The sequence below is a fragment of the Piliocolobus tephrosceles genome, chromosome 6 (assembly GCF_002776525.5).
Source record: "Piliocolobus tephrosceles isolate RC106 chromosome 6, ASM277652v3, whole genome shotgun sequence".
Taxonomy (NCBI): domain Eukaryota; kingdom Metazoa; phylum Chordata; class Mammalia; order Primates; family Cercopithecidae; genus Piliocolobus; species Piliocolobus tephrosceles.
Window position 1 is genome coordinate 88,660,920 of NC_045439.1, and position 13,037 is coordinate 88,673,956.

The 13,037-nt window shown below is 39.8% G+C and overlaps 1 protein-coding gene across 1 annotated transcript in view; it reads left to right on the forward strand.

Annotated features, from left to right (window-relative positions):
* The window catches only part of IREB2 (iron responsive element binding protein 2), a 63,113-nt gene that overhangs the window by 32,460 nt on the left and 17,616 nt on the right, over positions 1–13,037 (forward strand). The window contains exons 7-11 of the mRNA XM_023195699.3: positions 407–590; positions 1,913–2,052; positions 4,904–5,075; positions 7,019–7,119; positions 11,749–11,865. Of these exons, the coding sequence (XP_023051467.1) occupies positions 407–590; positions 1,913–2,052; positions 4,904–5,075; positions 7,019–7,119; positions 11,749–11,865 (714 nt within the window). The remainder of the gene's footprint in view (positions 1–406; positions 591–1,912; positions 2,053–4,903; positions 5,076–7,018; positions 7,120–11,748; positions 11,866–13,037) is intronic.

The following is a 13,037-nucleotide window of genomic DNA, read 5'->3' on the forward strand; positions in this document are numbered from 1 at the left end:
AAGGCATTATAGTAGCAGAATGCTTTTGTGCCTCAAATGAAATCTTATTGGAAACCCTATTGTGTAAAGAAAGATGAGAACAGTGGCTCTAGTTTAGGAGAGAGAACTTGGAGGGAGCCTTGTACACTGAGCCTTTCTTTCTTCCCATTCCTGAGAATCTTTGGAACACAGTTGAATACTGTCATTTGTCTGGACTTTTTTAACATTTTTATTTGACCTAAAGGGTGTCTTAATAAAAAATGTATTTAGGTTCAGTATCTGGATCTTTGTTTTTAACTATGTGATATGAACTTTTTATTTACCGTATTGAACGTTAGTTAAAATATTTTTAGTGTTGTTACACCTTGATTGTGAACACAGATTCAAATACTAACATTTGTATTTCTTAAATTTAAACAAAATATAGTGGAGTTCAAGAGTTTTTAAGAATGTAGCAGTAATCCCTCCTGGAACTGGAATGGCTCATCAAGTAAACTTAGAATATTTGTCAAGAGTGGTTTTTGAAGAAAAGGACCTCCTCTTCCCAGACAGTGTAGTCGGCACAGATTCACATATAACGATGGTGAATGGTTTAGGGATTCTGGGGTGGGGTAAGTAAATGACTAAATATATTTCATTTCTTTTGGGGTTAAGAATGTCAAGAACATTGTAAAAGAACATAAATTATTGAGTTTTTATAGCCTCTTTGAGGCTCTGTGATTTTCATCTGTTATAGTAGCAGCAACAACAAAATATTAATCGAGAGTTTGTGATCGGTGTTGTAAAAGAGGATTTATCAAAAGAAATTTACACAGTGCCTAGCACAGCACTACCATTTGTGAAGTAATTGAATGATGATGATATGTCTAGAAAGGTTGCTTCTTTGTCTAAGGTACTTTGTGGCTTCTCCTGGTCTTATTAGTCCAGATTTCTTGCCATTTTATACAAGGCCCTTCACAACCTCTGGTGTCCCTTTAGCCACTCACCAACACCCATCTTAGAGACTAGTCATTTCTTTACTTATATGGGCTGTCACTCTTTTCTTTTCTTTTTTTTTTTTTTTTTTTTTTTTTTTTAAGAGACAGAATCTTGCTCTGTCACCCAGGTTGGAGTGCAGTGGCACAATCTTGGCTCACTGCAACCTGCACCTTCTGGGGTCAAGTGATTCTCATGCTTCAACCTTCCAAGTAGCTGGGACTACAGGCACATGCCACCACACCCAGCTAATTTTTGTATTTTTAGTAGAGATGAAGTTTTACCATGTTGGCCTGGCTGGTCTCGAACTCCTAGCCTTAAGTGATCCACCTACCTCGGCCTCCCAAAGTGCTAGAATTACAGGCATGAGCCACTGAGCCCAGCTAACTGCTCTTTTATACTCCATGACTTTGCATAGGCTATTTCTTCTGGCAGAATGCATTCTGCCGACCATGACTTTGTTGAAATGTGGCTACTATTAACTCATCCAAGACTGGCCACAGTTATCTTCTGAAAACCTTAACTCCCTTGCCGAGTTCAGTGCCCCTCACTTTGTAAACTTACTCTTTCACAGCGTGTTATAATTGTTGAATTTTTTGTCCTTTTTCATTAGAGTGAACTTGTTGAGGTTGGCAGAGACTGGATTTTGTTTTTATCTGTATCTTGAATACAGTACAGTGCCTAGCATAATGAATACTTAAACTAATATTTTAACTTGAATATACTTAAAACTAATATTTTGTCTTGAATATAAAGGTAAAATAATAGTTTTTTGACCATGCGCGTGGAGTCATTTCTTTTGGGAAGCCTTGGGTTCAGTGTCCACATTAATAGCAATATAGCAACTCTGTAAAGTACTGTGTAAGACAAGCTCGTGAAACACCTAGAGATTCAGATGTTACAGAGATAAATTATCTTTAAATATACGGTGCTAATATCCCTGTCTTTATTACATTAGGGGTTGGAGGCATTGAAACAGAAGCAGTTATGCTTGGTCTGCCAGTTTCTCTTACTTTACCAGAGGTGGTCGGATGTGAGTTAACTGGGTCATCAAACCCTTTTGTTACATCCATAGATGTTGTTCTTGGTATTACAAAGGTAAGTTAAAGTTGTGGTAGCTCTACGACTTAGTGAACATTATTTTTATAAAAATGGAAGAGCCCTATGAGAGCAGGGATTTGGGTTCATTACTGCATCCTCCTCAGGTCTCTGACATTAGCCATGTCATCATAGTTATAGTAATAACAACAAATGTAGCATTTACTTTGTACTAATAAATACAAAGAAATTTGTTGTGTTCACTTATGTTAGCTCATTTATTCCTTGTAACAAGTCTGTGAGATGGGTGCTATTACTATTCTCATTGTAACTCTGAGAAAACTAAGGTACAGTGTCAGGTTTAGTGACTTACCAAAGGGTTGAAGGGGTGAGTAGTAAGGGATAGAACAAAGATTCCAGACAGTCAGATTCTTGAGTCCATTCTCTTAACCATTATGCCTTATTAGTGCCTTGTTGCCTTAATGAACACTTGCTGATTACGTGATTTTTTTTTCTTTTTCCTACGTGAATTTAAAAAAAATGTTTAGCAAAACTTGATTGTATCTTCTTTAAATTATTTGCCTGTTAGAAACTGTTGCTCTACTAAGTAATGCTTTCAAAAACATGGACTGTAGAAATGTGATACATCATTTTTCTGTTGCCGTTTTAACATTTCTCTGGATTATGTAAAAACCTTTTCTCTGAATTTTTAAAATACTGGTTGCAGAACTTCAATACGTACACTGAGCTTCTTAAGCGTATTAATACACAGGCTCATGGATTTCCTAGTGAATAATAATTTGTAACTCTTCTTCCTAAATGTCTGGCTTTTACTAACTTTATTTTAATGATTAAGTCCTATTTTGTTAAATGAATGTACCTGGAAAATGTTCCACATGTAATTCCAATTTGGATCCCAATCTCAGCATTTTTGGTTAGATGACTGGTACAGAGGCTTTCAGGAGTATCAGTCTCAGCATTTTTGCTTAGATTATTGATATGAAGGCTTTCTGGATGCTCCAGCTTAAGGAAATGATAATGCCTCCCTCCCAGCATTTGGTCTTGATCCTTCTTCCCTAATTAGAAAAGAATTTGGCATCTTAGAGAAATTATTGATTCAATGTATGGTACCAAAAGATCAAGAAGTCAATTGGGAATTGCAGGATTATTTCTAAAGGAAAAGGACTATCCCATTATGTTTTTACAGAAATCAATTCTTTACTTTAGACATCCTGAAAATTAATGCTGCTTTTTAGCTTCTCTGGCTATTTTTTCCTGACAATATTACTATGTGTTTTTTGACATTTTAATTTATTGTTAAAAAATTAAACTATTAAGTATGTTTACATTTATTAAATATATTATTACTTCTTTTTTGAGACCCTGTTCCATTTATGATCCTTACAGGAGTAATCCTGTGTTGTTTTTTTGATGAGAGCAGCATTTGGTTTGTAACATCTAATCTGTATTTCTCTCATCCTAAAAAATACAACCATACATGAGGAAACATCTTTACATGTAGGGTTTGAGTTTCTGTATCTATAAAAAAGCGTTTGGATTAAGTGATCCCTGGCACTTACAAAATGTTAGGGCTTAATATTATTCATAGATCGAGGATAGTTTCATTCTTAGTCACCTCCTTAGTCACTCCTCCTATACCAAACTGAGACCATTTTACAATTCAGAAAAGACGAATAATTGGTTGGGTTACTTGATAGTATAATAAACAAGAAAAATAATTTTAGAAGGAATTAAGTTTGAAACCACATGTTAACAAATTCTACCAAAGTGGGATTTGCCTGTGATTAAAGATGCTGTAAACATTTGGGCCAGTAATTACAATTTGAAAAATTTTTATAGTCAGTATATAATTTATTTAAATATATAGTTTCATCAGTCTATTAGTATTTCATTAAGTCTAAGATGCCATCAGTGGTTAACAAACACCACTGTTTTATGCACTGCTAAGAAAGAATAAGGGGCCGTGCACAGTGGTTCACACCTGTAATCCCAGCAGTTTGGGACGCCAAGGCAAGAGCATCACTTGCGGCCAGGAGTTCAAGACCGGCCTGGTCAACACTGTAAGACCCTGTCTCTACAAAAAAAAAAAATTTTTTTAATTAGCTGGGTGGCCAGGGGCGGTGGCTCAAGCCTGTAATCCCAGCACTTTGGGAGGCCAAGACGGGCGGATCACGAGGTCAGGAGATCGAGACCATCTTGGCCAACACAGTGAAACCCCGTCTCTACTAAAAAATACAAAAAAACTAGCCAGGCGAGGTGGCGGGTGCCTGTGGTCCCAGCTACTCGGGAGGCTGAGGCAGGAGAATGGCGTGAACCCGGGAGGCGGAGCTTGCAGTGAACCGAGATCTGGCCGTGCACTCCAGTCTGGGCGACAGAGTGAGACTCCGTCTCAAAAAAAAAAATATTAGCTGAGTGTGGTGGCACATGCCTGTAGTTCCCAGCTACTTGGGAGGCTAAGGTGGAAGGGTTGCTAGAGCCGGGGTGTTGGAAGCTGCAGTGAGCTGTGATCACACCACTGCACTCCAGCCTGGGCAACAGAGTGAGACCCTATTTCTAAAAGAAAGAAAGAAAAAGGACTGCCAGCTAAACAGACACACTATTGAGTTGATGTGCCCTGATTTCAAAGACATGAAAATGCTAATTATGGCCACCTTGAGCTTTCAGGCCCCTTTCCACCCTGATTAACAGTGACATTGGACCGGTCTTCTCTTTACTCCTTATCTTAAAATACCCCCAAAACCAGAATGAGTTGATTCTTAAGAACAACGAAGAATCTCATTCCTTCACCATCACTAGTATTGATTAAAAATTATATTTTATAGTTTTCAAACAATCCTTGCTAATCTTGTCTTTGCAATTTTGTATGTGTTTCTTCATATCCCTTTTATAGCACCTCAGGCAAGTAGGAGTGGCTGGAAAGTTTGTTGAGTTTTTTGGAAGTGGAGTTTCACAATTATCTATAGTTGATCGAACTACAATAGCAAACATGTGTCCGGAATATGGTGCTATCCTCAGCTTTTTCCCTGTTGACAATGTGACATTAAAACATTTAGAACATACAGGTAAGAAGATAAAAGATCATTAGAATAAGCATGTTACATTTCCAATGTGTTTGATAGTGTTTTATAAATGGCTACCTTATACATGTTATTTACTATTCACAAAATTACATTATGTTGAAACAACAACTTCCAAGCAAACATCAGATGTCTTTAAAGAGTGTTGTGTCCTCAAACCCTAGTTCCCTGTGACCCATTGAAAACAATTTAAAGGAATTATTCAAACCATTGGTCCTGACTTGACTGTTTCCCCATAATAATGGATACCTCCGCCTCTACTTAGGGGTCAGAGGTTGCAGTTTAATGGAAGTCAGCCTTAAACATATTTACAGCCATCCCCTTCTACAACCAAGAGTAGAGGAGCTATCAGACAAAGGGGTTTGGGAACCAGTTTTCTATCTAAAGAAGAAGAAGCGCAAAATTTTGCAAAAAACAATATAGGACCACAGGTTCCAAATCGTTTTGTAATCTGATTAACTAGGAATTTTGGACACTCTTCTACTGACTGTTTAGATTAAAGTAGAAAGTACCTATAAAACAAGATAATGTTGATATTTCATAAGGCTGCTCTTTAAAAAGTAAGATCTCTTTTTTTAATCTCTTTAATGAGGTAATCATTGCTGAGTTACTCATTTCTAAGCATAGATATATATTTGGAGGATATATTGTAGTATTCTTCAGTGTGTGGGCAGATTATTATGTTAGTTAATCAGACAGCAAAATTAATGAATGGTTATATAGAATCCTGGAGGGAATGATCCCCCCAAATGCAAAACTTCTGCATTTGAGTTGGTAGAACATTCAAAGTAGAAATGGTTAGAAGTGCCTCATTCCTTGCTTATTAATCTTGAGTTAAGATTTTAGTGATCCTGTGTAACAAATTATCCTAAAATTTAGTGGGTTGCACAAGCAGTAATTATTAGCTCATGGTTTCAGTGGGTCAGTAATTGAGACAGGGCACAGTGGGGACAGTTCATCTCTGTTTCATGTTTTGAGCCTCAACTGCAAGATTTGAAAGGCAGGGCCTGGAATCCTGAAGGCTTGTTCTGCTTGCATGTCTGACAGCAAATTGTGAGCTGTCAGCAGCTGAGGACTTAGGTAAGGCTGTCAGGCAAAACACCCTCATGTGGTTTCTCTGTGTAGTCTGGGCTTTCTCACGTGGTAGATTCTCAAGGATAAGGAGAAAGAGAAATGTAAATGAATATGTAAATAGTATTTGTTTCTTGCTCATCACTGGAATTCAGTACTCTTACCCCCAAAGATTTCAAAATTCCTTACTAAGGCCAGGCTCAGTGGCTTACACCTATGATTCTGGCACTTTGGGAGGCTGAGGCAGGAGGATCACGTGTCCAGGAGTTTGAGACTAGCTTGGGCGACATAGCAAGACCCTGATCTCTACGAGAAAATAAAAAATAAAAAATTAGCCAGGTGTGGCAGTACAGACTTGTAGTCCTAGCTACTTGGGAGACTAAGGCAGGAGAATCACTTGAACCCAGGAGTTCAAAGCTGCAATGGGCTATGATGGCACTACTGTACTCCAGCCTGGATGACACAGTGAGACCCTGTTTCTAAAAATAATAAATTTATTGGCGGGATGTTATGGTTTATACCCATAATTCCAGCCCTTTGGGAGACCAAGGCAGGAGGATCTCTTGAGGCCGGGAGTTCGAGACCACCCTATTCAAAAAAAAAAAAAAAAAAACAAGATCCCCCCCCCACCCCATCTGTACAAACATTTGTAAAAAAATAATTAACCAGGCATGGTGGTGTGCTACTTGGGAGGCTGACATGGGAGGATTGCTTGAGCTAGGGAGGTCAAGGTTGCAGTGAGTTGTGATTGCAGGACTGTGCTCCAGCCTGGGCAACAAAGTGAAATCTTGTCTGAAAAAAACAATAAGTAAAGAAATTTCTCACTGCATTTTGTTGTTTGTTCATCTTGGTTTTAGGTTTTAGCAAAGCCAAACTCGAATCAATGGAAACATACCTTAAAGCTGTGAAATTGTTTCGAAATGACCAGAATTCTTCAGGAAAACCTGAATACTCCCAGGTATATGCAGAATAACCCACCTAGTAGTAAAGAGTGTAAATTGTGGTGTAATCCCAGTGCTTTGGAAGGCTGGGGTGGGTTGATTGTTTGAATTCAAGAGTTTGAGACCAGCCTGGGCAATATGGTAAAACCCTTTCACTGCAAAAAAATACAGACATTAGCTGGGCATGGCTTGTGCCTGTAGTTCCAGGTACCTGGAAGGCTGAGATGGGCAGATCGCTTGAGCCTGTGGGGCAGCAGTTGCAGTAAGCTGAGATCGTGCCACTGCACTGCAGCCTAGGTGACAGAGTGAGACTTGTGTCAAAAAAGAAAAAAAAAGTAAATTCTGGAGTACGTGACCACCTGGGTTTGAATCCCAGCTCTAAAGACGTGTTAGCTGTATAACGTTGGGTAATTTATTTAGCCTTTCTGCCTCAGTTTTTTCATCTCTTAGATACTACAATAGTATCTGCCTCTAAGGATTCTTAGGTATTAAAAACAAATTCATGGAATAGTTCAGACACACAGTAAATGCTCAGTAAAGGGTAGCTAATCTTTTTGTTTTGCTTTTTGAGACCCGGTCTGGCTCTCTCACCAGACTAGAGTGTAGTGGCACAATCATGGTTCACTGTAGCCTCAACCTCTGGGCTCAAGCTCCCACCTTCCTGGGATTACAGGCGTGAGCCACCACCATGCTTAACCCCCTTTTTGTTTTAATATTACTATTTTTTTTTTAATGTTATTGCTTTTTGGACCCTGGGCAGGGTCTCCTTTTACTGCCCAGGCTGGTCTCAAACTCCTAGCTTCAAGAGATTCTCTAGCCTTGGCCTCCCAGAGTGCTGGGATTACAGGCAGGAGCCGCTGGGCCTGGCTGAGGGGGTAGCTATCATTATTATTACTGTCATTATCATTATTATTATTATTATTATTATTATTTAAGTAATGTTATTGTAGCCCAATACTTTTGTTTTATTCATTAATTTTACGTAGAGTTTTATTGTAGTGAATTTTGTAATATTTTATGAAGTCTAGTTGTGGTTTTTGGGGTTTTTTTTTTTTTTTTTTTTTTTGTAGAGAGAGGGTTTTGCCATGTTGCCTAGGCTGGTCTTAAACTACTGGCCTCAAGCAATCCTTCCTGCCTTTGCCTCTCAAATTGCTGGGGTTACAGGTGTGCACCACCAAGCCCAGCCTATGAAGTCTAATTTTTTATTATTTAATAATAGTGACTCTTAATTCTTTGCTCTAATTTATTTCTACTTTATGATAAGAGTAATATCTCCCTTCAGAATAATCAGTTTTGATGTTATCTGCATCTGGTTTACTTGTGTATTTTGCAACATTCCTTTATTAAAGATACATACTACTATGCAGTCTCACATGTTAGTTTTAAAGATATTTTACAATCTAAGTAAATACTTACCTGAAATTAGCCAGGAGTAGTGGCATATTCCCATGGTTCCAGATCCTCAGGAGGCTGAGTAGGGATGATGGCTTGAGCCCAGGAGGTCAAGGCTGCAGTGAGCTATGGTGAGCCACTGCACTCTAACCTGGGTGACAGAGCGAGAACCTGTCTAAAAAAAAAAAAAAAAAGGCCGGGCACGGTGGCTTAAGCCTGTAATCCCAGCACTTTGGGAGGCCGAGACGGGCGGATCACAAGGTCAGGAGATTGAGACCATCTTGGCTAACACGGTGAAACCGTGTTTCTACTAAAAAAATACAAAAAACTAGCCGGGCGAGGTGGCGGGCGTCTGTAGTCCCAGCTACTCGGGAGGCTGGGGCAGGAGAATGGCGTAAACCTGGGAGGCGGAGCTTGCAGTGAGCTGAGATTTGGCCACTGCACTCCAGCCAGGATGACAGACCAAGACTCCGTCTCAAAAAAAAAAAAAAAAGGCCAGGCACGGTGGCTCAAGCCTGTAATCCCAGCACTTTGGGAGGCCGAGACGGGCGGATCACTAGGTCAGGAGATTGAGACCATCCTGGCTAACACAGTGAAACCCCGTCTCTACTAAAAAATACACAAAAAACTAGCCAGGTGAGGTGGCGGGCGCCTGTAGTCCCAGCTACTCAGGAGGCTGAGGCAGGAGAATGGCGTAAACCCAGGAGGCGGAGCTTGCAGTGAGCCGAGATCCGGCCATTGTACTCCAGCCTGGGCGACAGAGCCAGACTCTGTCTCAAAAAAAAAAAAAAAAAAGATTATCTGTTGGAAATGTATATCAAAATAGGCAGAATTCATTTCTAGGAAAGACTAAATTTTAATAAAATTCATTTTCTAGGAGTGTGTCAAAGGTTTCTAACAACATGGTTTTACAGTTTTGGTTAACTGTTCATTAAACTCCATGAGGACAGGAACTTTGGTTTGGTATTGTATCCCCAGCTCCTAGAACAATGCTGGCACATAGTAGATATTCAGTAAACATGTTAGGTGAATAAATGAATACATATAGGACCCACAGAAATTGAATTTGTGTGCTACTTTGGGCAAATCTTTTTACTTCTGATCATTTTCCATCATTTTCACCGCTATTTATTAGATGTAGTGCTTTGTCCATGTATTTTCCTTCCTCACATTTTTTAAAATACAGAAGTGGAAAGAATAAGAAAAAGGGAAAACTTTGGTGGTAGAATAAAATGAAATAAATATGCCTGTTACAAACCCTTGGCTAGGTGCGGTGGGCTCACGCCTGTAATCCCCGCACTGTGGGAGGCTGAGGCAGGCAGATCACCTGATGTCAGGAGTTCAAGACCAGCCTGGCCAACATGGTGAAACCCCATCTCTACTAAAATTACAAAAAAGAAAAAAAAAGAAAATTAGCCAGTTGTGGTGGCGGGGGCCTGTAATCTCAGCTACTCAGGAGGCTGAGGCACAAGAATTGCTTGAACCCAAGAGGCGAAGGTTGCAGTGAGCTGAGATCGCACCACTGCACTCCAGCCTGGGCAACAGAGTGAGACTCTGTCTCAAAAAAAAAAAAGAAAAATTCTCACCAGGCCAGGTATGGTGGCTCATGCCTGTAATTACAACCTTTTGGGAGGCCAAGGCAAGAGGATTACTTAAGGCCAGAAGTTCAAGACCAGCATCATAAGCAAGGCCCTGTCCCTACAGAAAAAGGATGGATGGCTTGAGCCCATGAGTTTGAAGCTGCAGTGAGCTATGATGGAGTCACTGCACTCCAGCCTTGAGTGATAGCAAGACCCACCCATGCTGGAGTGCAGTGGCGTGATCACAGCTCACTGCAACCTCCACTTCCCGGGTTCAAGCAATTCTGCCTGAGCCTCCCAAATAGCTGGGATTACAGGCACACGCCACCATGCCCGGCTATTTTTTGTATTTTTAGTAGAGACGGGGTTTCACCATGTTGGCTAGGCTAATCTCAAACTCTTGACCTCAAGTGATCCACCTGCCTCAGCCTCCCAAATTGCTGGGATACAGGCGTGAGTCACTGTGCCCGGCCCAAGACCGTGTCTTAAGAAAAAACAAAAACAAACCTGACTGTATAAAGAAATTAAAATCATTAGGTTGTTGATTTCAAGAGAAACTTCTTAAATGGATATTTATGGGCAAAGACTAGGATTGCCTGAATCCACTAAATGAAAGTATAAATAAGCCAGGTGTGGTTACTCACGCGTGTAATCCCAGCACTTTTGGAGGCTGAGGCGGGAGGATTGCTTGAGCTCAGGACCAGCCTGGGTGACACAGTGAGACCTCATGTCTACTAAAATTCAGTTAACCAGGCATGGTGGCGCATGCCTGTAGTCCCAGCTACTTGTGGGGCTAAGGCGGGAGGATCACTTGAGCCCAGGAGGTTGAGGCTTCATTAAGTCCTGACTGTGCCACTGTGCTCCAGCCTGGGCAACAGAGTGAGACCTTTTCTCAACAAAAATAATAATAGTAGTAAATAAATAAAGTGTAAGTAGTTGGATCAGTCAAAATAAACAGGGATGTAAAATAATGTTGAAAGCCATGATGAAAAGTTTTGAGTTGATTATATTCACATAAATGCATGAAGGAAGTAATAGAAATACCAGAAGAAATAAATAAAAATCTAGTTGGGAAGTGAGATTTTTAACAAAAAATACGATTTCTTAACCAAGGAATAAAAGCTTGGGTTGCAGCAGGCTGGCCAGTGAAACCCTCTGGAACTGGAAAAAGAACCCTTTCTCTGCTGTGTCCCTTCAGCACCCTCTAGTGACCAGTTGTCACATCATGTATGCTGACAAAGGAGAAATGTTTACTAACGGTTTACCTCTGTGATCACAGAACTGGCAAAGGAGGGTGAATTTGGAGCTCAGAGGCAATAAGTTGACAGCTGACACAGGCATCTAGTTTATCATTGGACATCAGTTAAGACAGTGTTTATCTTTGTGAGAAAAAACACTTGGGAAACCAGATTTTGTATATGCAGTACAGTTGGTGTTGTGGTAGTTTAATTGCATACTGATCTGCTAGTCTTGCTTTTAGCAAATTTTCATGTTTCATACATTTAAATGTGTTTGTTTTAAAATCTTTATTTCTTGGGATTGAGGGTGTATTATACTATTAAAACAAATTGCATTTAAGTAAATACTAATATACTTATTCTGCTTTAGAAAGTAATGCTTGAATTGGAATCCATTGTAAGAAATTCTGATTCCTTGTTCTTTCTCATTTCCTAGGTGATCCAGATTAATCTGAATTCAATAGTTCCATCTGTTAGTGGTCCAAAAAGACCTCAGGATAGAGTTGCTGTGACAGATATGAAAAGCGATTTCCAGGCTTGCTTAAATGAAAAGGTAGGTTACTTTATTGTTAGTAGTAAAGAACCAACAAGGTGACCCATAAGCTCAATTCACTGCTGTTTTATATATTATGGCACACACCAGCAGCCCCCTTATTTTCCTTCTGTCTGATGTGACAGTCAGTCATTTGGTACAGTTCCATTGTGAGGATCAGAGATTGTGTCTATTTAAATTAAAATTATATACAATTTAAAGTTGAGTTTGTTAGTCACAGTAGTCTCATTTTCAAATGCTGAATAACTACATATGGGTCTTGTATTGATAAACAGCATAGATAATTGAATACATCATCACAGAAACTTTCTTTTTTTTTTTTTTTTTTTTGAGACAGTCTCACTTTGTTGCCCAAGCTGGAGTGCAGAGGCACAATCTCGGCTCACTGCAACCTCTCCCTCCCGGGATCAAGTGATTCTCCTGCCTCAGCCCCCAAAGTAGTTGGGATTAACAGGCGTCTACCATCATTGCTGGCTAATTTTTGTGTTTTTAGTAGAGACAGGGTTTCACCATGTTGGCCAGACTGGTCTTCACCTCCTGACCTCAAGTGATCTGCCCACCTCAGCCTCCCAAAGTGCTGGGATTATAGCCATGAGCCACCACACCTGGCCTGCTCTCATAAAATTTGGTAAATGTGACTGAATAGCAGGTGGTCTCTGGCTTTTTGGGGTTTGTATTTTCTGTCTCAGAATCACAGGTTTAGTCTTGTCACTTTCTCTATTCTGAGATCTCTAGTACTTGGCTTTCCTTTCAGAGCCTTTCTTTTTATGATTTCTTGACTTTTTGTTGAGAAAATGTTAAACTTGTACAAAAACAAAATAGTCCACTGAATTGCCATGTACCTGTCAATTAGCTTCAGTAATTAGCAACTCATGGCCAATCTTGTTTCAGCTATACCGCACTGACACACATAGGATCCCTTTGGAGGAAATCTTCGGGGTCATTTTAGCAGAAAAAAATATGTGCCATCTCTTGAGAATTACTGTAAACAGGGATGATTAAGAACAACAAAGCCAAATAAGATCTGGATTCTGAGTGGTAGGCTGGACTTTCTTAGTAGATAAAAATTTTGCTTGTGAACATAACAGACTCCTATTGTGCCTATGCAGATTTATGCTTCAGCTGAGTTAAACAACTACTGAATGTTATGGGCCTTGAGCATCACTCACAAA